This window comes from Stegodyphus dumicola, chromosome 6, assembly GCF_044657685.1.
Source record: "Stegodyphus dumicola isolate Sdum_Otavi_A_Nest chromosome 6, ASM4465768v1".
In the NCBI taxonomy this organism is placed as follows: Eukaryota; Metazoa; Arthropoda; class Arachnida; order Araneae; family Eresidae; genus Stegodyphus; species Stegodyphus dumicola.
In genome coordinates, this window is record NC_140773.1 from 156,736,444 (window position 1) to 156,753,644 (window position 17,201).

Here is a 17,201-nt window from a genome sequence, read left to right on the forward strand (position 1 = left end):
ATGAGTTATATGCATATTAAATAAATAAGTTTATGTTAAAAAAATATTTGTTGCACTGGGTAAATATTCAATTTCCCCTATCCCTGTAATGGGTTCATTTTTAGTAAACAGGTTTAATTTCTCAGGGTTGCCACGCTACCGGGAGAACCGGGAAAAGTCAGGGAATTCGAAAATTGACCAAAATATTCAGGGAAAAGTCAGGGAATTTAAGTATTTTTGTCAAAATCTGGAAAAGTCAGGGAAGTTCATACAACGATCCCGCCAAAAAAAGCGATTTTTGCGCCGACGTCGGAAGAGATAACTTTTTTGGCGAGTTATGTATCACGTGAGTGTCATTCGGGTAGCTGGCATAGAGCCAATTTTCGCAGCTCCAATTTGATTGTCTTTTAGAAAGGCAAAGCAACTTTCCCGCAAGTTTTGGTTTCCAGTATTCTCGAGAATCGCATGTGCAGTGCATGAATTAAAGAAAGTACCTGTTCTCGTATAAAACAAAATGGGTTTAATCCTAGTATACGGTACCATGGTGGTTAGAATCAAAGAATATGTATCGTAAAGAAGGAAAACCTCTCTGCAACAGACGTGGCTGTGGCTCCGTTCCATCATAGAGGGAAACAGCTGTGCATGTCTGATATATCTGTTGCCAAAGCTTGAAACCGGTGTCGAAGTTCGAAGGTCACGTTATCAAGAGTTCATAAAATGAATATCGTTTAAAATTTCTTTAACCACTTGCGCTAAAAAGACGTGCCACGCACGTGGAGATGCTTTTGTCTCAAACTGCGAGCGACGTGAACACAACGTCGATAAGCATTTATCGCGAAAATGAAAATAACGTGGTGCACACGTCGCCTAACAACGAGATTGTTTATTTCTTGAGTTACAGCTCTGGATTGCACTCGCAGATGCGGAGCGGCGTAAATGAGACACTTTACCGCTTGTTATATTGTAGCGCATGGCACCACAACCGTGAAGTTTAGTCTTAGCGCAAGTGATTAAACTGTAAAGGAAAAGAAAATATTTTTTGGTGCAAGTAAATTAATTCATGGATTAGTTATTTTCAGGAAAAAAAAAACTACGAAAATCCGTTTTTAAAATTATTGCGAAAAATCCAAGAAGAAACGCCCTTTGATAAAACGTTTCTTCTTGGATTTTTCACAATAATTTAAAAACGGATTTTCGTAGTTTTCTTTTTGTCAAAGAGCGTTTCTTCTTAACACGTGTTTCTCAATTTCCTGTACACATTGTGGAGAGGGAAATTCTGGCCGCCAGGTTCCGTCGCAAATCCCTTGGCAAATTTTCCCTCCGCATTCTAGCGGCGTAATAGCATTTTACTTGTATGGAACCTTTTCTTCTTTACATAGACGTTCTTTGGTTAGAATAATAATAAGATTTGGCGACATCATGATGCGCATTAAACGGGTCATTTTGGTCTTGGCGACAATTTTCAAAATCGTGCCAAAGCCTTACCGTATACTAGAATTTTACCGCAAAATCTTTTTAAAACCTTTTTTTTTTTTTCTTTTTAATAAATACCTTGCCATTTTGCAGTAAAATAAAAAAATAGTAATCAGTCATCTAGGCTAGCCATGTAATATAACTATATTCGCTAAAATATCGTTGATTATTATAATTCAATTTTTAAGTAATTATTTTTATGTTATTCATATAATTTAATGTTCCTTCTTCCTCTAGATTTATTTATTATTAGTAAATAATATTTCCAAATTTCAGGAAATTTTCTCTGGCATAATCCTGAAATTAATTATAGCAGTATGATGACATACCATCACGAAATTTAATGCACATATTTTTTCCTTATGTATGCTGCGAAATTAATATAAAATACCTCAATTTATTAAAATAGATTTCTTTCGTTTAGCTGCAGAATGTCTGCAAAAAAAGCCTTATTTTATTCCAGATTGGGAAGATTCTAATCTTAATCTTCAGTGGAGAAAACAACTCCTATTATAATTATATTTGTGTTTTCAAGTGTTAAGGTGCCTTTTAAGAACATACCTCATGCAAATTAAATTTACCTAAAATCTAATCTAACTATTTAGCATTGCGTTGTGATTTATAAGGACCGGATTAGCCTCGTGTTGAACTGGTGATGATCATGAGTATTAATTAAATAAAACATACATTTGTTATCCAATATATATATCTTAAATTTTATTAAGTTTCTTAAGTGGAAAACTAAACAAAATTATCAAAGTATACCAAGAATAATTAAGAATAAATGTCCTGGGATTTATTGAATAATTAAGTGAATTTGCTACACAATACAAGTAATACCATAATTAATTTACCTCTTAGCACAGCCAACGTACATTATGCGGATAGACTGGAATTTTCTTGAAACACACCTGGAAAACCTGGAAAAGTCAGGGAATTTCATTCTCCTGTTTGAGTGGCAACCCTGGTTTCTGCCTCTTCTGATGTTATAAAAAAAAATTGAGAAAGCTAAGCTTTATCCAAAAGCTTTTTGTCTTGTGCAAATCTTTTTTTTAACAACAGAAAGTAAATTATAAATTGTCTGTATATTTTTTAAAAATTTATATTATGCTTTTCTTCAGAAAGTAATATGTTTTTTGTCTTTCTGGATAGCTCTTCTCCTGAACACCCAGTTCATGTACCTGTACTCGATACACTTAATTTTGTATCACGAATGTTTAATTTGCAAGAATTAGTTCAGGTAAGTTAAATTGTAATATGTGAGGAGACAAAAACTGGGTATTATTTAAAAATGCATGACACAATGGTCTTTACCAGCATATTTTGTAAAAGAATATTTTTGTTCTTTCTTATAATTTTAAAATCCTATTGATTAATAATGCCTCATCCAATAGTAGTATCTTTCTCATCATTTTTTACTTATGCTACCCACATTTTTTCATATAGATGCATTAAAATTAAATGTACCTTTATTTTATCTGTTTCATATTGTTTTTATCTTTTTTGTTTTATATTTAATTATTTCTATTGGTTTTGGTTTATGAGCTTGTTTACAAAATGTCATTGTGAAGTTTAAATAAATAAGTTGCAGAAATGTGTTAATCCATTTTGCATTAATTCCCATGGGAAAAATTGTTTCTGCTGACAAACAACCTTTATTTATGAATAAAATTTGTAAACTGAAGTTTCACTGTATAAGATTTCCTTTCCTTCCTTATTGTATGCTTTCCCCCCTTTCTTCTAGGGAACATCCACATCTGTAGAGGTAGCAGATGTCATAGCTCTCTTGCCTATGATGCAAGATGCTGCTTTTGTTCTTTTAGAAGCGTTGATTTTAAAGTAACTATTATTTATATATAATTTTAACAATTTGTTGTATATTTTTATGCAAAATTCATGCCAGGCTTTAAAATTCATTGGTAATAAAGTAAATAATAATAATTCAATGAAATTTTAAATGAAGCTGTAGTAAATATCTAATTTGACAAGTGTTCTAATTGACTTTGAATTACTGACCATCTGCATAAATATTTATCTTAGCTTATAAAAAATAATAAAGAATGTTACTAAGAATTCTCAGTTGTTAATTGCATATAGCAACAAAGTAGCATGAATATATTTTTCTATTTTATCTTCATACATCTGTTTTAAAGCTCGAAAAGCATTTTTGTTAATCCCAGTGATTGAAAGTGGGGACCATGAAAAGAAAATATTTTCTATCGGGTGCAAAATTTTGAAAAACCAATCGAATGTCAGTTCATGTCTGTCTTGCTGTAATTAATTTGTTTTTATATCAAGTCAGCATAAATTTGAAAGTTAGAACTTTAAGGCAAAGTCTCTTAACCAGTTTTTATGATGCAACAAGATCTGCACCATTGCCTAGCAACAAAGCTCAGTTTATGCCTCTTATTGACCAAAAAGCCATTATGTGAACAGAACCTAATGTGCCATCTAAAAGCATAAATTAATGAAGCCCGCTTTCCTTAATTTTGACCAAATTTGGTAGGAGGTCTTTAATTTTAATCATCTGAAATTTCTGTCTGTTTTTATGACTGAATTCTGAATGTCAATAAGCATTTTGAAGGAATATTTTTGGCAGTTCGCTGATAAATATAGTTATTGTTTCAATGTGTTCATGAGTTATAATTTGTTCCTATTTGTAATATAAATAATACTGCTGATACTGAAGCTGCTGAAGTATTTGCAGATGAATTCATTAAACTCATGAATAGTGAAACCTTATCTCCAGGACTAATTTACGATGCTGATGAAACTGGTCTTTTCTTTTCTCTATTTTTTTTTGGGGGGGGACAATATGTGCCATGAAATACCTTAGCAACCTCCATAGAAAAGGCTCTAAATGGTGTCCAAGATTCCAAAGCAAGACTAACAATTTTAGCATGCGCAAATGCTGCAAGAACTTGCAAATTGTAAGCTTTTCGTAATTGGAAAAATACATGACCTCGAGCATTTAAAGGAGTAAAGATTTTCCATGTTATATATCATGCAAATAAAAGAGCATTGATGACACAAGCATTTATGTATGATTGGGTTTGAAGATCATTTCATATCCAAGGGGGCTCGGCAAAATTTGAATTTGCTTGGTTTACCTGATGATGCAAAAATTGTCCTGATTATAAATAACTGTATGGTTCATATTTCACTTAAAGTTTTAGTGAAAGGTAATGTATCCATGTTATTTTTCCCTCCAAACTGTATGTCCATCATTCAGCTTATGAATATCAGAGTAGTGCACGTGCTGAAATGCAAATATAAAGTAGCATTTTTAAAATCCATGTTAAATTTCTTTAATAATGGCAACACTATTCAAGAATTTTAAAAATATTTTAGCATAAAATCTGCTGTGTGAAGCAGCGCAAGATCGGTTGAGGATGTGCCTCCAGATATTTTTTTTTTTTTTTTTTTAATGCTTGGCAAAATTTCTGGCCAGCTGCCATATTTCACGAAAATGATTGCCGCGAATTTGAATGTTTTTGAATAATGCAAACCAGAGGTGAAATTTTCCAACTAATGGATTTTTGTAAAGAAATATGGAGAAACGGTTATAAATGAAGATGATATAGCAGATTGTTTTCATTATGATGACAATGCTTCAAATGTTGATCAATTAACGAACGGTGAAATCGGTAGTATAGTTCTAAATTCAGAAAATACTGCTATGACAATGCTTCAATCGTCGATCAATTAACGAATGGTGAAATCGGTAGTATAGTTCTAAATCCAGAAAATACTGCTACTGATAGTGAAGAGAGAGGCTATTGAAAACAAAAGAATTTTGATTGGCAAGTTAATCGGAATTCATGACGTAGCAACTACAGGACTTGAACAGTGAAACTTTGTAACTCAACAAGAAATTATGTCTGTCTATAGAATTAAAGAAACAATATTAGCACAAAAAAATGAAGCAACTTGAACAACATACATTGAAAGAAATGTTTAATAAAGCAAGCATATATAAATATTAAGCTTTTTCTTTTTGTAAATTTTGTACCTTTTAGGTCATAAATGCCTCATTATTTCATAAATCACAATTTCATATTTTTAATTTTATAATTTCTACATGCCATCTTACTAGATTTAAACTGATGATGAAAAATCCCAAATCTGGAATCACCGAAGTCCTGATGAATCCAGGTTTTGGACTTTGTACTGTATTGAAAATAGCATCAGATTTTAATACTTCATAAGATTATTAATTAAAAATGGATAGCTTGAAATTTTAAAAGAAAGAAATATTAATGTAATGAATCTAAGGTTGTTGATGTTGAATTACACTGGTCATCAAAATTAAAGGATGACAGGAAAAAAATGTAACTACTACTTAATGAAAAATTATTAATAGAAATTTGTACAAAAACATTAGTTAACATAAATTCCTGCTGTTTGGCAGTTGATTATTCTTAAAATATTTAAACTAAAACCAAATTCATAGAAATAAGAAAATGATGGAAAAATTAGTCGTCATCTCTTGTGAAAGAGTTTTCTTTAGTATGGTGTATGATATGCATACCTCTCATCTCTATTTCGTAGACTTTACTTAAGTGTTGGTCAAGTCTTAAGGAATTGCATGCCACTTTTCTAAAAGTGTACTATTCTGCTCCTGGAGTATCTGGGGAGGTATTTGGCGCTCCAGAATCTAGCTCCCTAAGGCATACCACTTATGCTAAATTGTGTTTACGTTGGTTGAGAAAGGTGGCTAGTCCATTCAGGTGGTATCTTCTGTTTGCAAGTATTTTGGCACCACATATGCTCGATGAGGCTGAGCATTGTCGTCTATGAGCAAAAAGTCTGTGTCAATGGCACCCCTAAATAGTTTTAACTCAGGGTTCCAATATTTCGTCCACATATCTTTGAGTGGTTAAAAACCTTCTTGAAAGATTTGCAGCTCGGTGTCATGATTCCTTCTCAAACCATTAAACCGCAGTTGCAAAAACAGACATTTCAGGGATAAGGAAAGGCAAATTGTGTGTTCCTTTCTCTCTCCAGATTAAAACATGTCTAGAATCACTGTTCAGACTATATCTGTACTCTTCAGTAAACAATACTCAAGCACAGTTGTCTTGGTTCCATTGAACATGACAACGCACCAATTTATCTGGAAGCTGGATGAGTGGGACAAACCATTGGTTTTCTCACATGTAATCCAACCTCATTAGCCTTTGTGCAGCAGAAAAAAAGCTAATTCAAGTTCCTGTAGTGGCGTGAAGGTCTAAAACCAAGTCTCTTGTAGTCGAAGTTTTGCTTTCTTCAAGCCAACAGAGACATAAAACACAGGGTTCATACGGTCCTTAAAAGTCCTTAATTTTTTCAAAAATGATTTTTGGTCCTTAAAAGTCCTTAATTTTGGCCAAAATTAATAAACGGTCCTTAATTTTGCTCATTTGACATTTCTTATCATTTCTAATGATTGCCATCCTATGTGTGAATTGCTATTTCTTGTGAATATGGAATTAAAATTGCACGGCTCTTAACCAATCTGTTGGCGGATTTACGTTGCAAACAATAAAAAAAAAAAATTAGCTACCCGAACGAAAGTATCGGTGTCTATCGGCTATTCACCCAATCTTTCGAAACAGGTGTTATCCATAAATTTAGGCAGATTGTGACGAAAGCGTGAAGCTGGAAGTTCTTTAAGAGGCGAAAGTGATGATGAAGGTGCTCGAGAAAAAAAAGCGGGGATTCTGAAAATATTTGCCAAAATTAGAGCAATCCCAACCTGGAAGGCCACAACCTTTCCGACGCCAATAGGAACGAGATGCCTGGAAAGTGCATTTTCAATAAACTGTGGCTTCATCAAGCTGACTACAAAGACTGGATATTGATGGATGACAATCCTTATAAAGCTAAATGTGGTCTTTGTGTGAAACAAATTGAAATTTCTATAATGGGAGAATCAGCGCTGAAAATTCACATGAAAATTAAGTTTCGTTTTATCATTTCAATTTGTTTTTACACGGTTTTGCTTAGCTTAATTTCTGTGTTTGTTTCAATTAAGCCATAAATTAATTTTTTATCACCTTCTACGGAGTTTATTCTCTTTTGCACATACTATATGTATGGAATATCGGGATTATGAGTTTATTTCTGCAGAGGGTCTGTTATCGATTTCGCGAGAAATCTGTTGGCTCCATTTCGATTTTAGGTCTCCAAGGGCAAATTCGGTAACGCTAGCCGAGAAAAAGTGAAGTTCGGAAATACGTTTTGAAGCTTCAATAGACAATTAAGTATTTGGTTTAATCCTATGCTGTTGATAGTAATGCATTATTTTTGCTAATGGCGATACAATTATTAGTTGAAAACAACTAATTAAAAAATTTTTAATATTTTTAAAGCTGAAAACAACTAATTGAAACTAATTTTCCTGAATTAACTAGACGCAAAATTAACTTTCATGAATTACTAAAGTTATTGGGTAGAAGTTTAACTGAAAATATACATTCCGTATTATATATATATATATACAGTACAAAGTCCGATATCGGGACTTCGGCGATCCCAGATTTGAGATTTTTACGGATATTAGATCATTTTAAATCTAGTAAGATGGCACGTAGAAATTATAAAATTGAAAATATGAAATCGTGATTTATGAAATAATGAAGCATTTATGATTTAAAGGGTATCAAAATTTACAAAAGAAAAGAGCTTAATATTTATATGTTTACTTTATTAAACATTTCTTTCAATGTGAGGTGTTTGATTTTTTTCCTCTGCTGTTACTTTAGACTAATACTATAGACATATAATTTCTTGTTGAGTTATTAAGTTCCATTGTTCAAGTCCTGTAATTGCTGTGTCGAGAATTCCGAATAACTTGTCAATCAAAATTTTTTTCGTTCATTAACCTCTCTGTTACTTTCTTCACTATCGGTAGCTGTATTTTCTGGATTTAGAACCATACTACAGATTTCGCCTTCCGTTAATTCCTTGATGATTGGGGCATTGTCATCGCAATGAAAAACTTCTGTTTAACTTCCCTAAATTCTGCCGCCTGATGCGGCCATGCGAGCTCTGGCGCTGGTTCTGGCTTTATGTGAATAACAAATCAGTTACTCTTAAGTCAAATAGTTACTGAGATTAAGAATCGGGATTTCCGGCATGTTTTTTTATGATGAGGAAAAAAATCTAATGCGCATGCGTAAAGCATACCCCTTCCCTCCAAAAAAGCTCTAAAAAATTGGTTGGTGGTGGCTTTGAGGTCCGGATTTTAGATCATTCCAGATATTGAATGTCCAGAGCTCGGAATTTGTACTGTATATATATATATATATATATATATATATATATATAGTAAAAAATGTATATTTTCAGTATACATTTCTTATTATATATATAGATTTCTTATTATATACATATATATGCGATACTTAATTTTACTAATGGCTTGCATGTAATGTCCCTTTTAGCTGCAAAACATCTTTCCCTTCTCAACTGCAGAGTTTCTTCTAACAGTATCATGAATTTTGTCAAGTTAGAAGAACCATCTACTTCAGGAAAAGATGTAACTGCTAATTCAACATCAATAAGTGTAGAAAATAATAAAATCAATTCTTTTCTTTTCAAATCTGAAGTTACAGATGCAGAAATATTGTGGGCTTTTAAGTGCATCAAAAGCCACTATTCTTTTAAATCGTGCGATGATATTGGGCCATTATTCACTAAAATGTTCCCGGATAATTCCAATGCAAAATAATTTTCATGTGGTGAAAAGAAATGTGCTTATATCTGTTATTTTGGTCTTGGCCCTTATTTTAAAACTTTGTTACTAAAGCATTGTAAAAATGATGAGTTTTTTACATTACTGTTTGATGAGACTCTTAATCTGACAAATCAAAAGAAGCAACTAGATATTTATGTGAGGTACTGGCATCACGAAAATAAGGTCAGAACTCAATACCTTACTTCTGCATTTATAGGGCATGCAACAAGTGAAATTATTTTATCCAAATTTTATGAATGTGTTGAAAAACTAGACTTGTCAAAACTCTTACAAATATCGATGGATGGTCCTGCAGTAAACTGAAAATTTTATGATTTATTGCAACAGGACTTGACAGAGGAATATAACATTCAATGCTTGACATTAGGGACATGTGGTTTACACATTCTTAACAATGCTTTTAAGCATAGGACGTTATCCAATGGCTGGGACATTCCATCATTCTTATCCCCCTTATATTGGATTTTTAAAGATTCTCCTGCAAGACGTGAAGATTTTTTAATTATATTTGGCTTAAAAAAGCTACCTGTGAAGTTCTGCTTTTACCGATGGTTGCAAAATGTCCCAACAGTTGAAAGAGTCATTGAAATATGGGATGACTTGCTACTGTACATTAAAGAAGTTAAAATGGGGAAGTTTAAAAAAAATTCATCGAAATCCTTCTCAAATATTTTGGAGGCAACTAAAGATAAAACATTTCTTATAAAATGAAATTTTTTTCTTTCTCTGTCGAAAATATTATTGCCTTTCCTTGAATATTATCAAAGTGAAAGTTTTTTGCTGAAGATATCTTAAAACTTGTAAATGCTTCAGCACTTTAAAATTTTGAAACTAGAATATTCAAAAATAACTAAAGCAGAAAATCTTTATAAATTTAATTTTAATGATCCAAATTGTTATAATGATAAAAGTAAGGTTTATTTGGGATTCATTGCTGAGCAGTTAATGAATGATAAATGCCGCAAGAAGGACATTTCACAAGCTGAAAGTTTTGCATTAAAACAAGAAATTCAACAATGTGTCTTAACAATAGTACAACACTTAATGTCTAAATGTCCAATAAATTATTCTCTTATTCGAAATGCATCTTGTATAGACCCGCGATTGATGGTTAAAAGTCCAGTAAAAGCCCAGAACAAAATGAAAATAGTTCTAAAGGTATTAATGCAGAATAAACGTGTTTTACAAGATGATTGGGATGAAATTCTGCTGCAGTTTGGAGAGTTTCTAGACAAAGTAGTTAAGACAAATTTACATGAATTTTCTACTTTTGTTCTTCAAAATCTTTCTCTTGACACATTTCTCACTTCTTATTTTCATGATTTTCACTATTCAAAAGTATGGAAAATAGTGAAAATGATTCTTATCTTGTCACATGGACAGACCTCTGCGGAAAGGGGCTTCTCTGTAAATAAAGCAATTGAAATTGAAAATTTAAGTGACTCCTCATACATTTTTCAACGCACAGTATTTGATTACATAAAATTTTCTGGAGGTGTTCTTAATATCGAAATTAATAAAGAAATGAGATCAGCAGCAGCTTCTGCAAGGTCTAAATATATGCAGTATTTAGGAGAACAAAAATCTTTAACTAAATCTGAAAATTCAAAGAGGAAACGAAATATCATTGAGGAAGAAATTGATTATATGAAGCAGAAGAAAAAATTTCTTCAAAGGGACATTAAAGATATTAATGAAGAAGTAGATGCTTTAGCAGATGATGCTGAGACCAGCATGAACATTGATTTGTTTATCAAAGCAAATGAACTTAGAAGAATAGTTAAAGAAAAGGAAATAGACATAAATAAATTAGATGTTAAAATAGCTCAAAAGATTTCAGATTTAAAAAAAGCACATATGTTTTGTATCTTTTATTGTACAGTTTATTATTCTAGTGTATTTCAAAAAACCAAGGAAATAAATTGTATGTTTACAAATCAGTTATTTTAATCTGCAAAATATTCTTACATTGTGATTATAATAGTAGTTAACTGTCTTTAAATAAATATCAAATAAGTTAATAATAATCATGTAAATCTCTAAAATAGTGACTGTTATTAGTGTAAAATACATTTATACATGTTTTTAAAGAAATTATGTTCCTAATTTAATGTTATCTACATCATAACTTGTAGGGAGTTTGTATGGTGTCTCTCTTCATGAGTCGTGAATTCAAAGATCGTTTCGTATCAGGAGTCAAGGTTGGGAGAGCATTAGAATTTCAAATCAAAACTTCAAGATTTCTTAGAACATAGAAATAACATTTATTAACGATAAACTTATATTACTTCTGCCTATAGCGGCCATGAAACATAATCAAGCATCAAATAAATATGACATGCGTCATTCTTCATGTTCAAGCGTCAAGTGCTATATTTTTCATCGGCGCGCATCAAGAGCGCCACCTATCTACCAAAAAGACGGAACATACTCCGCCCCGATGAACATTGGTTCATTACAACATTATTATAAAGATCTTCAATTTTAGATTTAAACAAGTTTTCCAAAAGTTCAACAGTATATCATATAAAATAAAAATGCATAATGACAAATTTAAATTGAATAACAACATTAAATTTAGCACAAAATTTTACAAATAAAACATACTTACAATCTCTAGAAGGAAAACAAAATAATGAAACTGCTAAATTACCATAATTCACAATTGTGGTCCATTCTCTGAATCTGAAACGTAATTGAATTAATAATAATAATAAAGACACAAATTATGAATATACAATTAATGTTTTTTTTTTTAGAGTCTTATTCACTCAATGGTAAGCAGGAAAGTTTATGTATAGGACGCTTCATTTCGCCCAATAAAGTTTTTAGTTTCACAACACGAACTTTTCCATCAGCACCAGGGTATAGTTCAATTACTCGTCCAAGTCGCCACTTTAATGGAGGCAAATTTTCGTCCTTTATCAAAACTAAGTCATTGACGGCTAAATTTGGTTTATCCCTCAACCATTTGGTACGCCCTTGTAATTGTGAAAGATAATCTCTAGACCACCGTTTCCAAAAGTTCTGGAAAATTTGCTGTGTCAATTTCCATCTTTCAGCAGGGGTTAGCTTATTATTTGTAAGATCAGGTTCAGGAATTGCTGTTAATGTAGTCCCAATTAGGAAATGTCCAGGTGTTAAAGGATTAAAATCTTCAGGGTCAGATGAGATGGAAAGTATTGGCCTGGAATTCAAACACGCCTCAATTTGTGTAATTAAGGTGTGAAATTCTTCGTATGTCAGAACCTGGGTTCCAATAGTCCGCTTTAAGTGAATCTTCATTTGTTTCACTCCAGCCTCCCAAAGGCCTCCAAAGTGAGGGGCAGCAGGAGGATTGAAGATCCATTGAATATTTTCACCGCTCAGGTAGTTTTGAAATGCTTCTTCAGAGGAAAGTATAGCTTTGTATCTTCTTAATTCTCGATCAGCCCCAACAAAGTTGGTTCCTCTATCTGAAAAGATTTTCTTGGGTTTTCCTCTGCGTGACACAAATCTTTTAAGAGATGCTAGGAATGCTTCAGTTGTTAGATCACTGACTACTTCTAGGTGAATGGCCTTTGTGGTGAAGCATATGTAAAGGCAAACGTAACATTTATATCTCATTCCTCCTCTTCCTTTCCTAGCTTTAATTAAAAAGGGGCCTGCAAAATCTAGTTCTGTATTCGAGAATGTTCTATCCAGCAATACGCGAGAAGCAGGTAGGTCGCCCATTATCTGACTGGATGTGCTTGTTCGATTTTTAAAACATTTTATACATTTCCAAATTATTTTTCTTACAATTTCTCGGCCATTAACGATCCAATATTTCTGTCGCAGAGCAGATAATGTTAATGTGGCTCCTCCGTGAAGGTTCACTTCGTGAAAGTGTTTGACTATCAATTCAGTAACTTGGTGACTTTTGGGAAGAATGATTGGATACTTTGTGTTTTCTGAAAGATTCGAGTTACAGAGTCTACCACCGACTCTAAGGATTTCTTCTCTATCAAGAAAAGGATTTAATTTCAGGATTTTACTGCTGAGATTCAATTTCTTCCCTGCTTTCAAAAGTCTAATTTCTTCTCTAAATTCGGAATTTTGTATGATTTTAAAAATCAAATTGCTTGCCTTATCCAATTCTTGAACTGTTAAAAAACCCTTGAGTTTTACAGATGTAGGTTTAATATTGTGGCAGAATCTTAAACACCATGCAGTTACGCGTTTCAATTTTTTCCAGGATGAAAATCTGGATGTCAATTCAAATTCAGCCTCTTGGCTAATAACAGAACATACAGTAGTTTGATGCTGTTCTACCCGTACCTCTTCTACCATAGGCTCGATCAAAGGATCAAAAGATGATGAAGGTAAAATTTTCTCTTTTAACCACACTGGTCCATTGAACCAAAGTTTATTTTCCACTAGATCAGAAGCTCTTAATCCACGTGAAACTATGTCAGCCGGATTGTCATTTCCCTTACAGTATTTCCATTGCGAAGGTGATACAACATCTTGTATTTCCCGTACACGATTAGCAACAAAGGGTTTCCATTTATCAGCGGTACCCCTGATCCAGTGAAGAACAATTTTAGAGTCACTAAAACAAAATACATTATCTTCTTGGATATTAAATAATTTCCTTAAATATTTAACTATTCTTGCGGCAATAATGGCTCCCATAAATTCTAAACGAGGCAAGGTTAATTTTTTAAGTGGGGATACACGGCTCTTTGAAAGAACAAAAGACGTACAGCAAGAATCAGGATCACGAAAATATGCAACAGCTCTATATCCCTTGAGGCTGGCGTCACAAAAGACAAAAAGCTCTATTTTATCGAAATTTATACATTCATCATTTAATATGTATTTTCTAGGAATACACAAGTTGAGAATAACTTCAAGTTCAAAGTACCAAGTTTTAAATTTTTCACTCAAATAACTGGGCAAAACTGTGTCCCAATCAATACCCAATTCCCATAACTCTTGTAATAAGAATTTTATTCTGATAACAAAGGGTGCAATGAATCCAACTGGGTCATAAATTTTTGCCACAATCTGTAATACCTTTCGCTTTGTAACGTGTTTCCAGTCAACTGGTTGTAAAAGTTCTTGTACATCTAATTTCAATGTGTCCTCATCCAAATCCCAAATTATTCCCAGCACCTTTAACGTTTTCTTATCCAAATTATCTTCCTTATTAATTAAACCAATATCTTGCCAATGATTTTTTAAAGATACGGAATTTGATTCGAATTTTCTTAAGTTCATACCAGCGTCTTGAAGAATTTTAATTGCATCAGTTGATAATGAGAAAACTTCTTCAACGGAGTCTGCTCCATGGATAAGGTCATCAACATATAAGGACTTATTTAACATGTCAACAGCTTTGCTATATTTCTTTTCATAACCCTTAATATGATGTTTGATAGTGGCGGACAAAATAAACGGACTTGTTGTCATTCCAAACGGCACTCGGCACATTCGGAAAACCTTAAAGCCTAAACTATTGTCACTATTGTCGTAAGAATGATCAAACCACAAGAACCTTAAAAAATTTCTATTTTCACTATCAATTTGAATTTGGTGAAAAGCCTTCTCTATGTCTGCACAAAATGCAACTTTATGTACGCGAAATTTTAAAATTATATCCAACAAGTTAGGATTTAAATTAGGGCCTGATATCAAACATTCATTTAACGATTTAGCTCCTTCAGACTTAGAAGAGGCATCATAAACTATTCTTGTTCTTGTTGTTACTTTTCCTTCACGTATAACGGGCCTATGAGGCATATAATAACAGTTAGGTTCATTTTCAACAAACTTACATTGTTCAACAATCCCCCTTTCAACTTGTTCTCTAATTATATTATCATATTCATTATATAGGAAATCATATCCCTTTAATTTATGCTTAAGTCCTAGAAATCGTTGTTTAGCAACAAAAAAATTATCAGCGAGTTGTGATTTATTGTCCTTCCAAAAGAGTTTTGTTTCGTATCTGCCGTTATTAAATTTTAAACTGGCGTTAAAATGCTTAATAGTATCCAAATCAGTTTCCGAAAATGTTTTGTTTTCATTTTCAATTCCTAACGAATCCAATTTCCAAAATGACTGCAAATCAAATGTGTTTCCTTCAACGGCAGATAAAAACAACGCATTAATTCGAGTATTATTATTTTTTACTTTACCCATCACTGTGTATCCAAATATGGTCGGTACTATAAACAAACCATCATTTATCATTGAATTACTTCCTGTTTGTATATACCAGAAATGCTCCGTGCCAAGCAGAATATTTATGTTCTCATTAACGGGACTTGTATCCGAAAGTTCCAAGCCCTTTTTAGTCATAAATTCTTTAATGTTTTGACATGTTGATGGCGCCTGGAATTCTATTGATGATATTAATTCTATCCCTATAGCTTCTACAACAAGGCAGCGATCATCGTTTTTATTTTTTATTTTTAGACTATATACATCAAATTCTTGCGAGTTACCGCGCTGATTTCCAAACGAATAAATTGTTAGAAATTCTTTTCTAATGACTTGCAATTCTAAATCGCGCACTAACTTGTGGGTGATGAAGTTTCGTTCACTACCTGAATCAATTAATAATCTTACGATTCTCGATTTATTTTTGCTTTGAGCAATAACAGAACATGTCTGTAAAAGCACGCTATTTTCAGGTTTTAGAGTGTTACAGTGGGAAGTAGATACTAAAGTTTTATTTTGCATATCTGCGGAGTTAACATCTTCCATTTCTTTCGATTTCAAACGGCAGAAAAGTTTATTATGATTTTTCTCGTTACAATGTTCGCATGGTTGTATTTTTGATCGACAAAACGCCCGCAAATGTGATCTCAGAAAGCATCTGTAACAGCGACCTTCATGTTTTAATTTCTTTCGTTTTTGTTCGTCGGAAAATTTCAAACATCCGGCAGATGTATGTTCGTTTGATTTGCAGAATATGCAAAACATTTTTACCGATGTGTTAAAAGTAGAAGCTTGTGATTTGACTTTATAATTTTTTAACCCTTGTTTAGGATTAACCCCTGTGTATTTATTACCTTTTGAGATTTAATCAAAATACTTGCTTCTCGGCATTCAGTTTCGATTTTAATGAACTCTATTAATTCACTTCTATATTTTGGTTAGATGTTCTTTTTCTATGGAATTCAAGAGCTAAATCTTCAGGTAACAATTTAAGAATTATTGGGTTCAATAACTGTCCGTATGAACCGCTAGTAACATCTAAACTACTTAAATTTCTAACGCAGATTTGTAACTGATCGTAGAGCTTTCTTAACCCAAAAACATTTGAAGAACTTTTAACTGGTTCTAATTGTAACAACATCTGCATGAATTTTGATATAATAACATCTTTACGACCAAACCTCTCTTCTAAACTTTTAATGCATAGATCATAATTTTCTTCAGATAAAGCATAACCAGAAACACAATTATATGCTGAACCAGATAATAAACTTTTCAAATATGTAAACTTATCTATTTTAGATAAACTTGGATTAGAATGAATAGCATTATCATACGAATTAAAGAATTCGAGCCATTTACTGGGATCACCAGCAAATTTTTCAATATTTAATTTAGGTAATTTTACTGAAGCACTACTTGTAACAACATTATTACCATTCAGAGTACTACTAATACCATTACTAGTTGTAATTATACATCTTTCAACAACTTCATTACTGTAAATTTTCTTTACTTTACTAACAATCTTAGCTTTAAATGTTATAATTTTTTCATCATACTCTTCACATACAAGTAGTTCGTTATCATATTCTTTTTCATCAATTATGAGAGCATCGATCTTTGAGTCAAGAGTTTTAAGTTTCTCATGGTATTCAATTAACAATTCATATGATGAATTTAGATCTTCTACATGTTCTTTACTTAATGCTTCCGATAATAATTTCTCAAGTTTATTTAGAAGTGTAGTAACTTTACTACGTACAATAGCACGTTTCTTTTTCTTTTTTGCTAAATCATCCATTATGTTTCGTTTTCA

The 17,201-nt window shown here is 32.4% G+C and overlaps 1 protein-coding gene across 1 annotated transcript in view; it reads left to right on the forward strand.

Moving 5' to 3' along the window:
- Positions 1-17,201, forward strand: part of LOC118183496 (proline-, glutamic acid- and leucine-rich protein 1-like) — a 223,786-nt gene that overhangs the window by 128,396 nt on the left and 78,189 nt on the right. The window contains exons 9-10 of the mRNA XM_085819090.1: positions 2,605-2,692; positions 3,197-3,291. Of these exons, the coding sequence (XP_085675216.1) occupies positions 2,605-2,692; positions 3,197-3,291 (183 nt within the window). The remainder of the gene's footprint in view (positions 1-2,604; positions 2,693-3,196; positions 3,292-17,201) is intronic.